The sequence below is a fragment of the Gymnodraco acuticeps genome, unplaced genomic scaffold (genome assembly GCF_902827175.1).
Source record: "Gymnodraco acuticeps unplaced genomic scaffold, fGymAcu1.1, whole genome shotgun sequence".
NCBI lineage: Eukaryota > Metazoa > Chordata > Actinopteri > Perciformes > Bathydraconidae > Gymnodraco > Gymnodraco acuticeps.
This window is the reverse complement of record NW_022990693.1, coordinates 162723-175132: the sequence shown is the minus strand read 5'-3', so window position 1 is coordinate 175132 and position 12410 is coordinate 162723. Positions and strand designations below refer to the sequence as shown.

At 44.6% G+C, this 12410-nt stretch overlaps 1 protein-coding gene across 4 annotated transcripts in view; it reads left to right on the top strand.

The window, feature by feature from the left end:
- The window catches only part of LOC117555630 (spectrin beta chain, non-erythrocytic 1-like), a gene marked incomplete at its 3' end in the record, with an annotated part of 149190 nt that extends 137575 nt beyond the window's left edge, over positions 1 to 11615 (top strand). For 2 of the 4 annotated variants that reach the window (XM_034230557.1, XM_034230560.1), the window contains 11 exon segments: positions 1548 to 1752; positions 1854 to 2099; positions 2366 to 2500; positions 3220 to 3464; positions 3710 to 3848; positions 4058 to 4142; positions 4353 to 4549; positions 4746 to 5785; positions 6013 to 6073; positions 6595 to 6857; positions 11445 to 11615. In XM_034230557.1, coding sequence (XP_034086448.1) covers positions 1548 to 1752; positions 1854 to 2099; positions 2366 to 2500; positions 3220 to 3464; positions 3710 to 3848; positions 4058 to 4142; positions 4353 to 4549; positions 4746 to 5785; positions 6013 to 6073; positions 6595 to 6857; positions 11445 to 11615 — 2787 coding nt within the window. 4 annotated transcript variants of the gene reach the window in all.
- Between the last annotated feature and the right edge of the window lie 795 nt (positions 11616 to 12410).

Here is a 12410-nt window from a genome sequence, read left to right as displayed (position 1 = left end):
TGGCCGATTTGTCAGTGAGAGTTTGCGAGTCTGTAACAATGCAGGCTGGTAATTCATTTTTAGTTTCTGTTCCAAATGAGTTTTTTATTACCTTCCAGAATTTCTTTGGATCATTTAAGTTACTAGTAGTATTAGAGATGTAGTACTCAGATTTAGCCTTTTTAACTAGGAAGGTGAAACGATTTCGGAGCTGTCTAAAAACAATCCAATCCACTTGGGATTTCGATTTTCTGGCCCTTGACCAGGCAATATCCCTCTCCTTTAGAAAGCTGCCTGTGAGGACTAAACCAGGGATTTTTTTAAATTCTAATAAAAGCCTCATGACAATAATCCCATGCCAGTTCAACATCACTAATGAGAGAGATCTTGTTCCAATCATAATCCCACAGGTCATGAAAAAATGCTTGCTCGCAGAAATGTTTAAAATCACGTTTAAAAACTATTTGTGGTCTTGTTTTTGGAAGCTTAGCTTGCCTGATTGTAGCTATAGCGCAATGGTCACTCATATCATTTGCAAAAATACCAATATCCAAAAACATATGAGGCGCATTTATTAAAAATAAGTCGATAAGAGACGATTTATCTTGGTGTTTAAGATTAGGACGAGTTGGGCTATTTATAAATTGCATAAGATTAAAAGAGTCACAGGTTGATTTAAAACTATCGGAGACAGAGGACAACCAGTCCCAGTTAAAGTCTCAAGCAATTCAAATCTCATTCAAATCCAAGCAAGATCACTGATGACTCAGTGATGATAAAGCCTCAATGCTTGCTGAAGGGGGTCTATAGCACCTACAACAGTGATAAAATGACCCTTAAGAAGTTACAATTTCAGCGCAAGTAGTTCAAATTGTCTGCTGAGACACAGATGATTGGATGGTAGCATGACATTTTGTTTTTACATCAATTGCAACACCACCACCTTTTCATGAAGAGTTCTAGGCTGAGAGCACGGAGAGCACCCACACTTGACACTGTAGTAGCAACCTGTCAATCACAAGGTAGTCTCGCCCTGAAGATTCTTACAGTTTATGAAAATGTGTGTTTTTATTTACAAAATAATTTCAGGTAAAGGGATTCCTATATACTTCAAAATATACTTTCAAGATAATTCACAGATTAATATTAACGCAACTCTAATCTCATCAAATCTCCACCCCCCTCAGTGTCTCACTCGTAGAGCTACATTTCCCATCTGTTTGAGGAGAACAACGATCTGGAATGGCCTTCCAATCATAACAAAAAACTGTACTTGCTACATTGCTTTTAAAAAATACCTGAAAAATAATTTCACCACTAGTTCACTAGTTAAAAATTGTAAGTATAATTTATGTTCTTGAATTTTGCCATTTTTATTGAATGTAAGACGTAATCGTTTGTATATTGATTTTGTGTTTTATATTAAATTGTGATTTTTAACATTATTTAGGTAGAGGCTTTAAATAAGCCCAATGGGTTGTTTGCCTCTTCCTGCACTGTTTATACTTTCTTATCGGTTATCTTTGTGTCATTTTAACTGTGCAAAAACTGTCCTGTGTTTTCCTCAGCGAGCAGATCAGCAAGCGTCAGTCGCAGATCGACCGTCTATACGTGTCTCTGAAGGACCTGGTGGAGGAGAGGAAGAGCCGCCTGGAGCAGCAGTACTGGCTCTACCAGCTCAACAGGGAGGTGGACGAGCTGGAGCAGTGGATCGCTCAGAGGGAGGTGGTGGCCAGCTCGCCTGAACTGGGTCAAGACTACGAGCATGTCACGGTAAGTGTACGAACGGATGGTGTCTGTAGATGTCACAGAAGTCAGATGTTGAAAAAGCATATTGAATGCGGAGAATGTACTACTATCTACTAAACCTCCAGGTCCTGCAGGAGAAGTTCACAGACTTTGCGTCAGAGACGGGCAGCGTGGGACAGGAGCGAGTGACCGCCGTCAACCAGATGGTAGACGAGCTGATCGACTACGGCCACGCGGAGGCCGCCACCATCGCTGAGTGGAAGGACGGGGTGAACGAGGCCTGGGCCGATCTGCTGGAGCTGATGGAGACCCGGGCGCAAATGCTCGCCGCCTCACACCAGCTGCACAAGTTCTTCTCTGACTGCAGAGAGGTAAGATGCCTGAAGAAACACAGATATCATAAGGGGTTATTAACCGTAGAGTAAAACTGTACAATATCATATGTTGCAATTATACAACAAGAAAGGACATTTAATGTAAGAATGAGCAGATCGATTTGGTTTTACCCTAACCCTATTTGTTCAAAATTGCCTACCTCAGATTTCTCAATTTCTACTTCTTCAACTGATTTCCTTCTTCAACCACACTTTTGTTGTATAAGACACCTTCTGAACTGCTTGTGTTCTTTTGTGTTCAGGTTCTGGCCCAGATTGAGGACAAACATCGGAGGCTTCCTGAAGTTCGGGCTCGGCAGGGCAGCTCTGCCAACACCAGCACGCTGCAGAGACTGCTGCACAGCTTTGAGCAGGACATACAGCTGCTGGTCACACAGGTACTGCAACATGCACCTGAACACACAGCATGGGACATAACTGTTGCAGAATGTAATTACATCACCCCTTATTTAGGGGGAAAAGACCTGCCCCAGTGATGATGTTCATTCTGTAAAGGTCAACAGAACGTTTTCTGATGCTAATTCAGCAATTGTTTATAAGTAATTACACAGCGGATGTTTGTTTAGCATGCATGCTTCCTTTAGCGAGGAGTGCCTCACATTCAAACGAAGATGGAGTGATTATTTAAAATCAGTAAAATAGCAATTCACATTTTGTTTATATGGCTTTTAAACTGATGTTTTTCCTTTGCATCATTTTGTTCTTTCTGTTTTTGTAAGAATTTGTAATATACATTTATATACATTTATTTTATTTTGAATTACATAAATGAACTGAAATGGATTGAAAGTACATTTGATTATTTACGAGACTGAGTCTGAATGTACTTGCTCTGCATTTCATTTAGAAGTGTCTAGTCCCTGTCATGCACCTGGGGAACAGAGCAGTAGAACATTTTACTGAAGAACATGCAAAATCACAGCTGCTCTTTGTCAACTCCACTGACAGAGCCTGTATCATTTGGCCCTGACAAAACACAGCTGTCAGAGCAGCTGTGTTTTGTGCATCATTTGAAAAAAAACTCTTTTGTATTTATTTTAGTTTCTTCCTCGTTCAGCTTAGCGTTTTCCTAAAATCTGCCCTCCCGCTCTGCCAGGTGCGTCAGCTGCAGGAGAGCGCGGCTCAGCTGAGGACGGTGTACGCCGGGGAGAAGGCCGAAGCCATCGACTTCCGCGAGCACGAAGTGATGCAGTGCTGGAAGGAGCTGCTTACGTCCTGCGAGGAGTGCCGAGTACAGATTACCACCGAGACCGACAAGCTGAGGTTCTTCAGCATGGTCCGAGATCAGATCACTTGGATGGAATCCATCATCTGTCAGATAGGGACAGGAGAAAAGCCTAAGTAACTACTCTAAATGAAGATGGTATGGTATAAAACGTGTAGAACTTGACCAAGACAGTAAACTACAGTTATGCCTTCAAGCTACAACATACCGTACGTTTCTAACACATAGGATTTGACCTCGTAGGACCTAAGTATTGTATAAGTGGGTATAAAAAGCTGTTTGCAGAAAGTAATTAACAGGCAGTTTGTTTGCTGAAGTTTGTGGGGCAGTGAGCTAAGTGTGTGTGCTCTGTGTCCTGCAGGGACGTGTCCTCAGTGGAGGTGCTGATGAACTATCACCAGAGTCTGAAGAGTGAGGTGGAGGCCCGCAGCCGCAGCACTGTGGAGTGTATCGAGATGGGGAAAACTCTGCTGGCTGCTAGAAACCCGGCAGCTGAGGAGGTAACATCAGTTTATAATGATATTTTAAATGAAACACTGCTTCCACCACCACAACAACAACCTCCACTTATGTGATGTTTATTTATAGATGGATGGATGTAAAACCCTTTAACCCTTTATACAGAACAACGTGTCTGGTAATATTTTGACCATTGTTACTCTGATCCCTGTTTTGCTGTAATTCTAATGTCACTGATTTTGATTCTTAGATCAAGGAGAAGCTAGACAAGGTAATCACCAAGCAATACGAGCTGTCTGAGAAGTGGGACAACCACTGGGATGCCCTACAGCAATGTAAGCACACACCACACACACACACACACACACACACACACACACACACACACACACACACACACACACACACACACACACACACACACACACATAAACAGACCTACAGTTTTTCACAGACACACATATCAACAATACCTACATGTAAAAAAGAGAAAATAGCTGATATAAGCTTCTGCTATTGAACATTATTGTGTGTCCCCCTCTCAGTGTTGGAGGTTCACCAGTTTGCGCAGGAGGCTGTGGTGGCGGAGGCGTGGCTGACCGCTCAGGAGCCGCTCATCAGCAGCAACGAGCTGGGGGCGAGCGTAGACGAGGTGGAGCAGCTGATTCGTCGGCATGAAGCCTTCCGCAAAGCTGCTGCCACCTGGGAGGAGCGATTCAGCTCACTGCGACGAATCACCACGGTAACACCATCATTATCAGCATCATCATCATTTTTCCAATGAAAAAGTTGTAAGATGATCCAATATACTGAAATCATTGGCTAAAGACTTATGAAGAGCTATGTTTACAGAATTGCTCAAAATCAGTCACTCATGTTAAAGCCCTTAGTGACTCATTAGTCTTGAAATGTGATTTAAAACAGTTTTCTTTCCCCAGGTGGAAAAGTTGAGAGCAGAGCAGAGTCAGCTGCCCCCGACCCCTCTGCTGGGTCGTAAAGTCTTCCTGGACCCCCAAGATGCCTCAGCAAATGTATCCACCCTCCCCCGCCTCCCGCTCTCCCCCGTCATGAGACAGACCATCTATGAGCAGAACGAAGCCAATTCTCCTCCCTCACCCTCACCCGCCACACCTACACCCTCCCCCTCATCTGTGGCCCGTCGGCTGGGGTCCACCGTGGCTAACTACACCCCTGTGATGAACGGCTCCAGCCACCGCCAAAGCCTGGAGGCGCGGCAGGGCGGCGTGGTGGGTTTGGCTGCAGGACTAGGCCAGCCCACCCCTTTCTCCATCGCCTCGGTTGCCACGGCAGCCATGCTTGTCTCAGCCAATCAGGCGAGAGAGAGCCCCAGCCCGGCGAGAGAGCAAGCAGCGAAGGGGATGAGTTACCTCCAGCCATCACAGGCGGCAAGATCTCCAGAGGTGAAGTCGTCCCCGTATCTAAGGCAACCCAAAATCAAACACCTGGATGATGCAGTGACGCCGCTGCTCGTGGCCAGCCGGCTGGAGAGGGCAAGGGAGCGGGAAAGGGGGAGGGAGAGGGAGATAATGATGGGAGAGATAGGGACAGAGAAAGCGGAGGTGGCTGTGATGGCTGAGGTGGTGCTTACGGAGCCGGGCCGGGAGCGCCTGCACAGCGAGCCCACCAGAGGGCCCCGGGGGTCCAGAACTGACCCGCTGGGCCACGCTGAGCCTCAGGTCCACACACACGGTCAGCACAGGATAGAGCGGCAGCTGTCCAGCGAGCAGCTGATCCAGGCCCGCAGGGATGAGCTGCCTCAGGAGGTGTGGAGGGAACAGGCCGAGAGGCGGGACAGGAAGACGCTTGAGAGGCAAACGTCCAGTGAGCAGGAGGGCCCCGTGGCCCCCGGGGGCCACGAAGGCCGGCGGAGAGAGAGGGACCGACACCGGCTGGACAGACAAGAATCCAGCGAGCATGACACCGGCAGAGAGCAATCTGACCGACGCTCAGGAGGAGGGTGAGACTTTGTGTTTGTAGTTTGTTTTGTCTAATGTACTATGTAGCTAATATTAATATGTAGACAAGAGGAGCAGGTTATACACTACTCAAAAGAAAAAAATGTATACATTTATTGGATTTGGAAGTCAGTGTATATTTCTGTTTAGCACCATACATATATCACTCATGAACGTAGGATATCCTCTTGGTAAATGTGTATTGTCTAATTGTCATTGTTTTCTACAGAGAAAAGAGATCCACCATGGCAGAGATTGTAGAGCAGCTGCAGGAGAGAGAAGCAGCACAGGTCATGAGACTTATGTTGTGTGTGTGCAAATAAATAAAGTGTTTATTTGTGTGTGGCTCATTTAGGCAGGGTTTGTAAAACACAGTGCAAATAAATAAACAAACTTACTTTACTTTTTTTTCTCCAGTTTACACAATTTTGAAATGTTGAACTGGTCAACATCTCCTCATGTACCTCAAGAGTGAGTCTGTATAATGAGCTTTGTAGACAAAATCACTGGATTATGTAGAGTAATAACGAGTATATGTGATTTGGGGTAAATAAATCAATCTGGTTATTTGTCAGAGGCATAGACTGTACTTAAAGATGGCCGACGCTTCTCTACTTACAACTACTTTACGGCCCGGCTCCATAACTTTACAAAAATGGCTTCACATGTTGAGCTGTCATGTCTTCCGTCTTTATATACAGTCTCTGGTTAGAGTGATTTGTGATGACCTGAAAACAGACTTACATATGTGCTTAGATGATAAAAATGTAATACCATGAGCCCAATTCTTACTGACTCCACCCACCTTCAGGCCCGTGGAGAGGTGGCCCGCCTGCCTAATGGTGTCCCAGAGAAAATAACCAAACAGTCACTGGAGCGACCTCGAGCTCGGGACAGACCCAAACCACGGCGCCGACCACGACCCAAAGAGGCGGGAGAGACCACCCGGAGGTCCCGGTCCGCTCCGGCCCAGAGCAGCCCGAGCGTCCCCCTGCAGCCCACGCACACTGCACACCACGAGGGCTTCCTGTTCCGCAAGCTGGACATCGAGACCCTGAAGAAGAGTACCAATAGGTGGGTGTTCAGGGTCATGTTGAGCAGAACATCTGGTCGAGCAGATGAGAGAGAAGGAGGGTGGACTCTGGTGTCATAAGAGTCAGACTGATCAATTCATTCATTCATTTGGTAATCCAGGAAGGTCATTTCTAAAATTGTTGGAGTAGCATATTTGTGGGGTGTACCACAAGAGTTCCCATATTTGCAAGTTATTTTCCACATCAAATGAAGACTTTGCATTGCGCTGGTTGTTTCTAAACGTAAACTTACCGGTCTTTATTATCGATGGATGCCAATTCTACAAATAGTATTTTCCGCTGTCTGTTTCTCATGACATCAGAGCCTCCTCCGTTTGTTGATTCAACAATGATGACAGGGGCATGACTTTAGCATGCTAAGCTAACACGCTAACACACTCCGCTGACACTGCGTCTGACATGTTAAACCGATGCATGATGGCACCGGCGCAGAGGACACATGAAGGCAACTCTCAGCTAAGCTTCGGATATTCTCAGCAACTGTGTCTTTAGAAGCATGCATACATTAAGGTTTACATTCAAAGGATGCTATGAAATGATCATTTAACCTCTTTGTCTAATGGATTACATTTAACAAACAGTTCTACATTCTGCTTCCAAAGACTTTGAACATTGACACATCTTACTGTTCCCTTTAATTATACCTCTATGCAAAGCTGGATTGGATTCAGCATAAGGAACTACTAGCCCAGAATCACAATAGTAACATAATCATCCAAACTTTCAATCAATCACTCAAGTTTATAACCCAATATCAAATATTACACATTTGTTCCAGGGGTCTTTACAGTGTGTACAGCATGGGTTGGCAACAGGCGGCCCACGGGCCATTGGTGGCCCGCCAGCAGTAATATTTGGCCAGGAAAATTATTTTGAGAATAAAAATAAAATATTATTTAGAGATTTTTTTTTTTTTTTACAATATCTGACCGACAGTCGCACACATAGGCTATAATGTCCGAATAGAGAATCTACCTACACCTGAAGAATGCTTATTGTACTTTTATCCATGTTGAGAGTGAATGACACACAGCACAGGCACAATCTGGCAGCGGGGTGCACTGACTCTGATAGTGGATCAATAAGTAGGTGGACAGCGCGTGGTGCTGAAATAGCCAACATGCGGTGTGTGGTTTGAAAAAAATAACACCAGCTCACTAAATCATTCAAACTTAATGTTTACTTAGGATATCAAAACATTGACAACAAAATTGTAGAAGTCGCTTGATCATGGAGGGCGAGGGGTGGCGGTGCATATGCTGCCACCCCAGCTGCCTCCCCAGTTGGCAGCTTTGTTTCGAAAGAAAAGTTGTGGCTCATCGGACCTTTATGAGAGAAAATCCCTAATGTCCGAGTGCAAGGGAATGCAGCACATTGTAACCCCTCCCCGGCCCTGGTGCGAGCATGGAAAAGTGATTGACGGCGATTTCATTTGAACGGGACGGCGCAAAAACGAGAAGCAATTTAAAAGATAGTCCGTCAAAATACAGATAATAGCCCTGGCTTTTAACATGGGACTGAAATGGGGCTAGAGAGGACGAGCCTCCCTTTGGGCAGGTCTAGCCAGAGGCTCTGGCCTTTGATTATGTTCTGGCCCGCCATCTAGTGGCTCAGACAAGAATTGTCCCCAGGCCAAACTTACTTACCGACCCCTGGTGTACAGCGTGCAACACCCTCTGTCCTCTGTCTGACCCTCTCAATCACAAGGGAAAACTCCTAAAGAAACCCCACGCCTAACAGGAAATACATTATAAATTCAATTCATTCATTTATGGGACATGAGTGCATACAGATAAAGAGAAAAAGAGGTAGAACTACGTAGGAAGGTAAAGGGTGAAAGTCTAACCCTTTAGCAGTATAAATAAGGGCTGGTTGAGAGCAAGCCTGAGCCAGCCCTAACTATAAGCCACATACTGATTTAGAATTGATTTGTGCATCAGGAACTGCAATGCAATGGTTATCATAATGTTTTATACAGTTGCACCTACTAATTTACATGTGCCTGTGGCATTGCCCATTTACAATCTGTGGTTGATTTCACCATGTCAAAGCTATTTTGTATGCTTGTAGTGGTTGGGTGTATTTCACAATTAAGCAATTACCTGATGAAGTAAAAAAACCCATGCAGGATTTTACCATATGACTTATTGATAGTGGCCCCAGGAGACCCTCCAGACTTAAAGTTATGTTCATAAAAGGCTATTTGATGTATGTCATCTCTGATTATAAGGATCAGAAAGTAAAGACGACAGTTACATGAAGTAAAAGAGCAACCCACAGAGATCTCACCGCATGTGAAACATCATGCATGAAGCTTATGATGCCTTCAAATCTAACACGAGCCCGCAGAACAAAGACTGAGCAGCTGGCCATGAATGTCAGGGGGGAGAGGTAGATGGAGCTTTTGATGGAGTACGTACACTGCCTTGTGCCCAGTCTGGTAGTCTGCGCACACACACACACACACACACACACACACACACACACACACACACACACACACACACACGCTCACTACCTGGCCTCCATAGATGACCGCCCTGCTTCCTCCAGAGACCCCAACAGCAAAGTGTTTCTCTGCACTGCTCTGTAGTGGCTGGGCTGACCACGCACAGCTAAAGCTCATCCCCTCCAGCTGTGATGAGTCCCACTCACGTGCCCACTCTATGGATGAATGTCGCGTATGTACATGCCCTGTAATGTACATGGCAAGGTAATCCTGAATGGCTTCAATCTGGACAAGTGTGAATCTGCAAACAGCTCCTTGTCTGGCTTATTGTATATTCTCTCTTTTTGCTCTTTATTCAGTTGTGATTGGAGGAGAAGATCTACAACTTTTTCCTCCAATCAGCACTGAGAAGGAGAGGATGTACAGTCAGTTTGAGAGGAAGAGTTGAGGTTCAACCTGTCTCTGTTACATAGCTACATGACGAGGCACTGAGTATGTTTATGTGCACATTAATATTCTGGTGTTATTCAGGAGAACAAAGTGTTACTTATTAATAACTTAGGTACATGTGATTGGTGTGTACATCAAATAAGGATAAGCATTAGAAGAAAAACAATTGCCAAAAACAAAAATTGCCCATTTCAGAGTAGTGTAAATTATTGGATTATAATTAGTGATGCATTGATATGTTCATCAATATTGTGAATTTACCAATTGACTTCAATAGATTCTTATTTGTACTTTAATTATACCCTTGTTAATTCTATTTTGTATAATTGATCTCCAAAGTAACTAAATGTATCAAATACATCTAAGAAAATAAACAATATTTGCTTCTGAGATGTAGTGAAGAAGATTAGAATAGTTAGAATTATAGCAGAACATAAGTTTAAGTGACATAGCTCAAGATGGCGCTTAAGTAAAGTAAATGAGTAAATGAACTTGCTTTCTACCACTGACAGCAATCATTCAGTCAGAATAAGAAGACTTCTGCAGCCAGGTTGCCAGGTTTTGTTTACTAAAGGACCAAAGATGTAACCACATTTCACTCACGATTGTCAACTATCGCCTGGGGAAGCCAAAAGTCACATAAAAAGAGCCTTGAACCTTGAACTTGAAAATATTGATGGAAAGAAAAAATGTTGAGTCAACTTCTTCAGAGTGTTTTGTATTCAGATGATGTTAAAAGGGTCCCTAAAAAGTGATATAGTGAAGGTAAACTACTAATTACATTTATCTTCATTCAACTATCTGGTTCTTAAAGGCCGTATGTGAATGAATAGAACATTTGGTAAATGGTACATTTATTTATTTATTTTTGCAATAACTGCATGATAAATATATATTGTATTATTTTACATTTTGATTTGAATGAACATTGTTAAGAGAGCCTGTGATCTAATATTCTTATTGCCAACAACTGCCTCTGTTATTGTTTATCATATAGCAGAACAAATATCATAAAATAAGTTATAATAACTTAGACACCTTATCACATGCATCATTGTTCTTCTTCAGTCTAAATTCAGTTTCCGTAGGTTCTTTGAAATCGGGATATTAAGCTGCACACAGACAGCTTGCTCTGAGAAATATATATAATTGGGTGTGAGCTTATTAATTGGAAGGGTGTGTGCATGTAAACACGCTCAAAGAGATTAAAAGAAGCATGACTGACTTTAAGGTGTTAATGCCAAAATGCCATTTAACCAAACTCTCCCTCTCTTCTGCTCCCTCCTCGGTGCTCCTGGCTGCTCCTCTCCTCTCCTCCAAGGTAAGTCATATATAAGCCCACGCACAGAGACACACACAGAGTGTACGTAGCCCCCTCCCCATCCCTTCATCCCCCCACCTCCTCCTCCGTGTGTGCGTCCGTCTGTGCGTCCGTTGGTCTGTGTTTGTTCAGCAGTGTGTTTCCTCCTCCCTTCTTGGCGCCGGTCCATCCCGCCCACCTGTCTGCTCTGGTCAGGTGAGTGAGGTGTTAGCTTAGCAAGAGCCACTCTGCAGTTCTTCCTGACTCCTCCCATCTCCCCCCAACCACCACCTTCCCCGTACCTCCCCCTCCACCGCCCCCTCCTCCACTCTCCCTCCCCTCACCCCTCCCGCCTTCCCACACCACAGCAGGTCTTGGGTCAACCTGTACTGCGTGCTGAAAGAAGGGGAGATGGGTTTCTACAAAGACGCCAAGAACATGGCCACGTCCTACAACAACGAGCCGCTGCTCAACCTGTCCCACTGCCACTGCGACGTCACCAACGGCTACAAGAAGAAGAAGAACGTCTTCACGCTCAAGTGAGAGGCTGCTACCATGTTGTACTCCTTCTCACCGGCCACATTTTAACCTGTTCAATTTTGTCGGCTGTGCTCTGTTTTTTTTACATGGGAGAGTTACTGGTAAAGCCTGGTTTTCAGCCACAGTTTGTTTTCTTTAATGCACTTCTGTTTCTCAATTTGATATTGTTCAGTGTTAATGCCAACTGTTACTTAAAAAGGAAATATTCTGCTTATGTTCTGCTTCATATTTGCATCTTGTGTCGGAAACCAGAGCCCAGTCTGCTCTGATTGGTTAGCTGGCCGGCTCTGTTGTGATTTGTCAACCACTTAGAAATGTCCCGCCACTTAGCCTATCAAGTACAATGTGTTGAAGTGCTAGCCAATGGAATCGCGAGTGTTACACAGTGATGTCACTATGTTCCGGAAGTAAACAAAGGAGTCCAATGGAGGTGTTTCAGGCGTGGGAGAAAACCCCCCTCTTGAGGGAACACAGGGATTTTAGCCTTTGCACAACATCGAACACACTACAGGAGAGGGAGAACCACAAAAACATAATAAGACCTCTTTTGTCCCTTTCACACCAACGCAGCTCCCGTTCTAGCTCCGTGCTAGAGCTTTTCTGGTTCGGAACCGGTTTTTCTTTTCAGCCCCCGTTTTGTTTACACCGCCCAGAGCCCGGCTGGTGCTGCCGCGGCTGCGCCATGACGTCACCGTTTACGTCGCTGATTTTCTCCCCAACGGCGCTCACAACAACAATGACAACAACAATGGGGGACTGCGTCGGGTCGATGATCGTGTTGCTTTTAATCATAC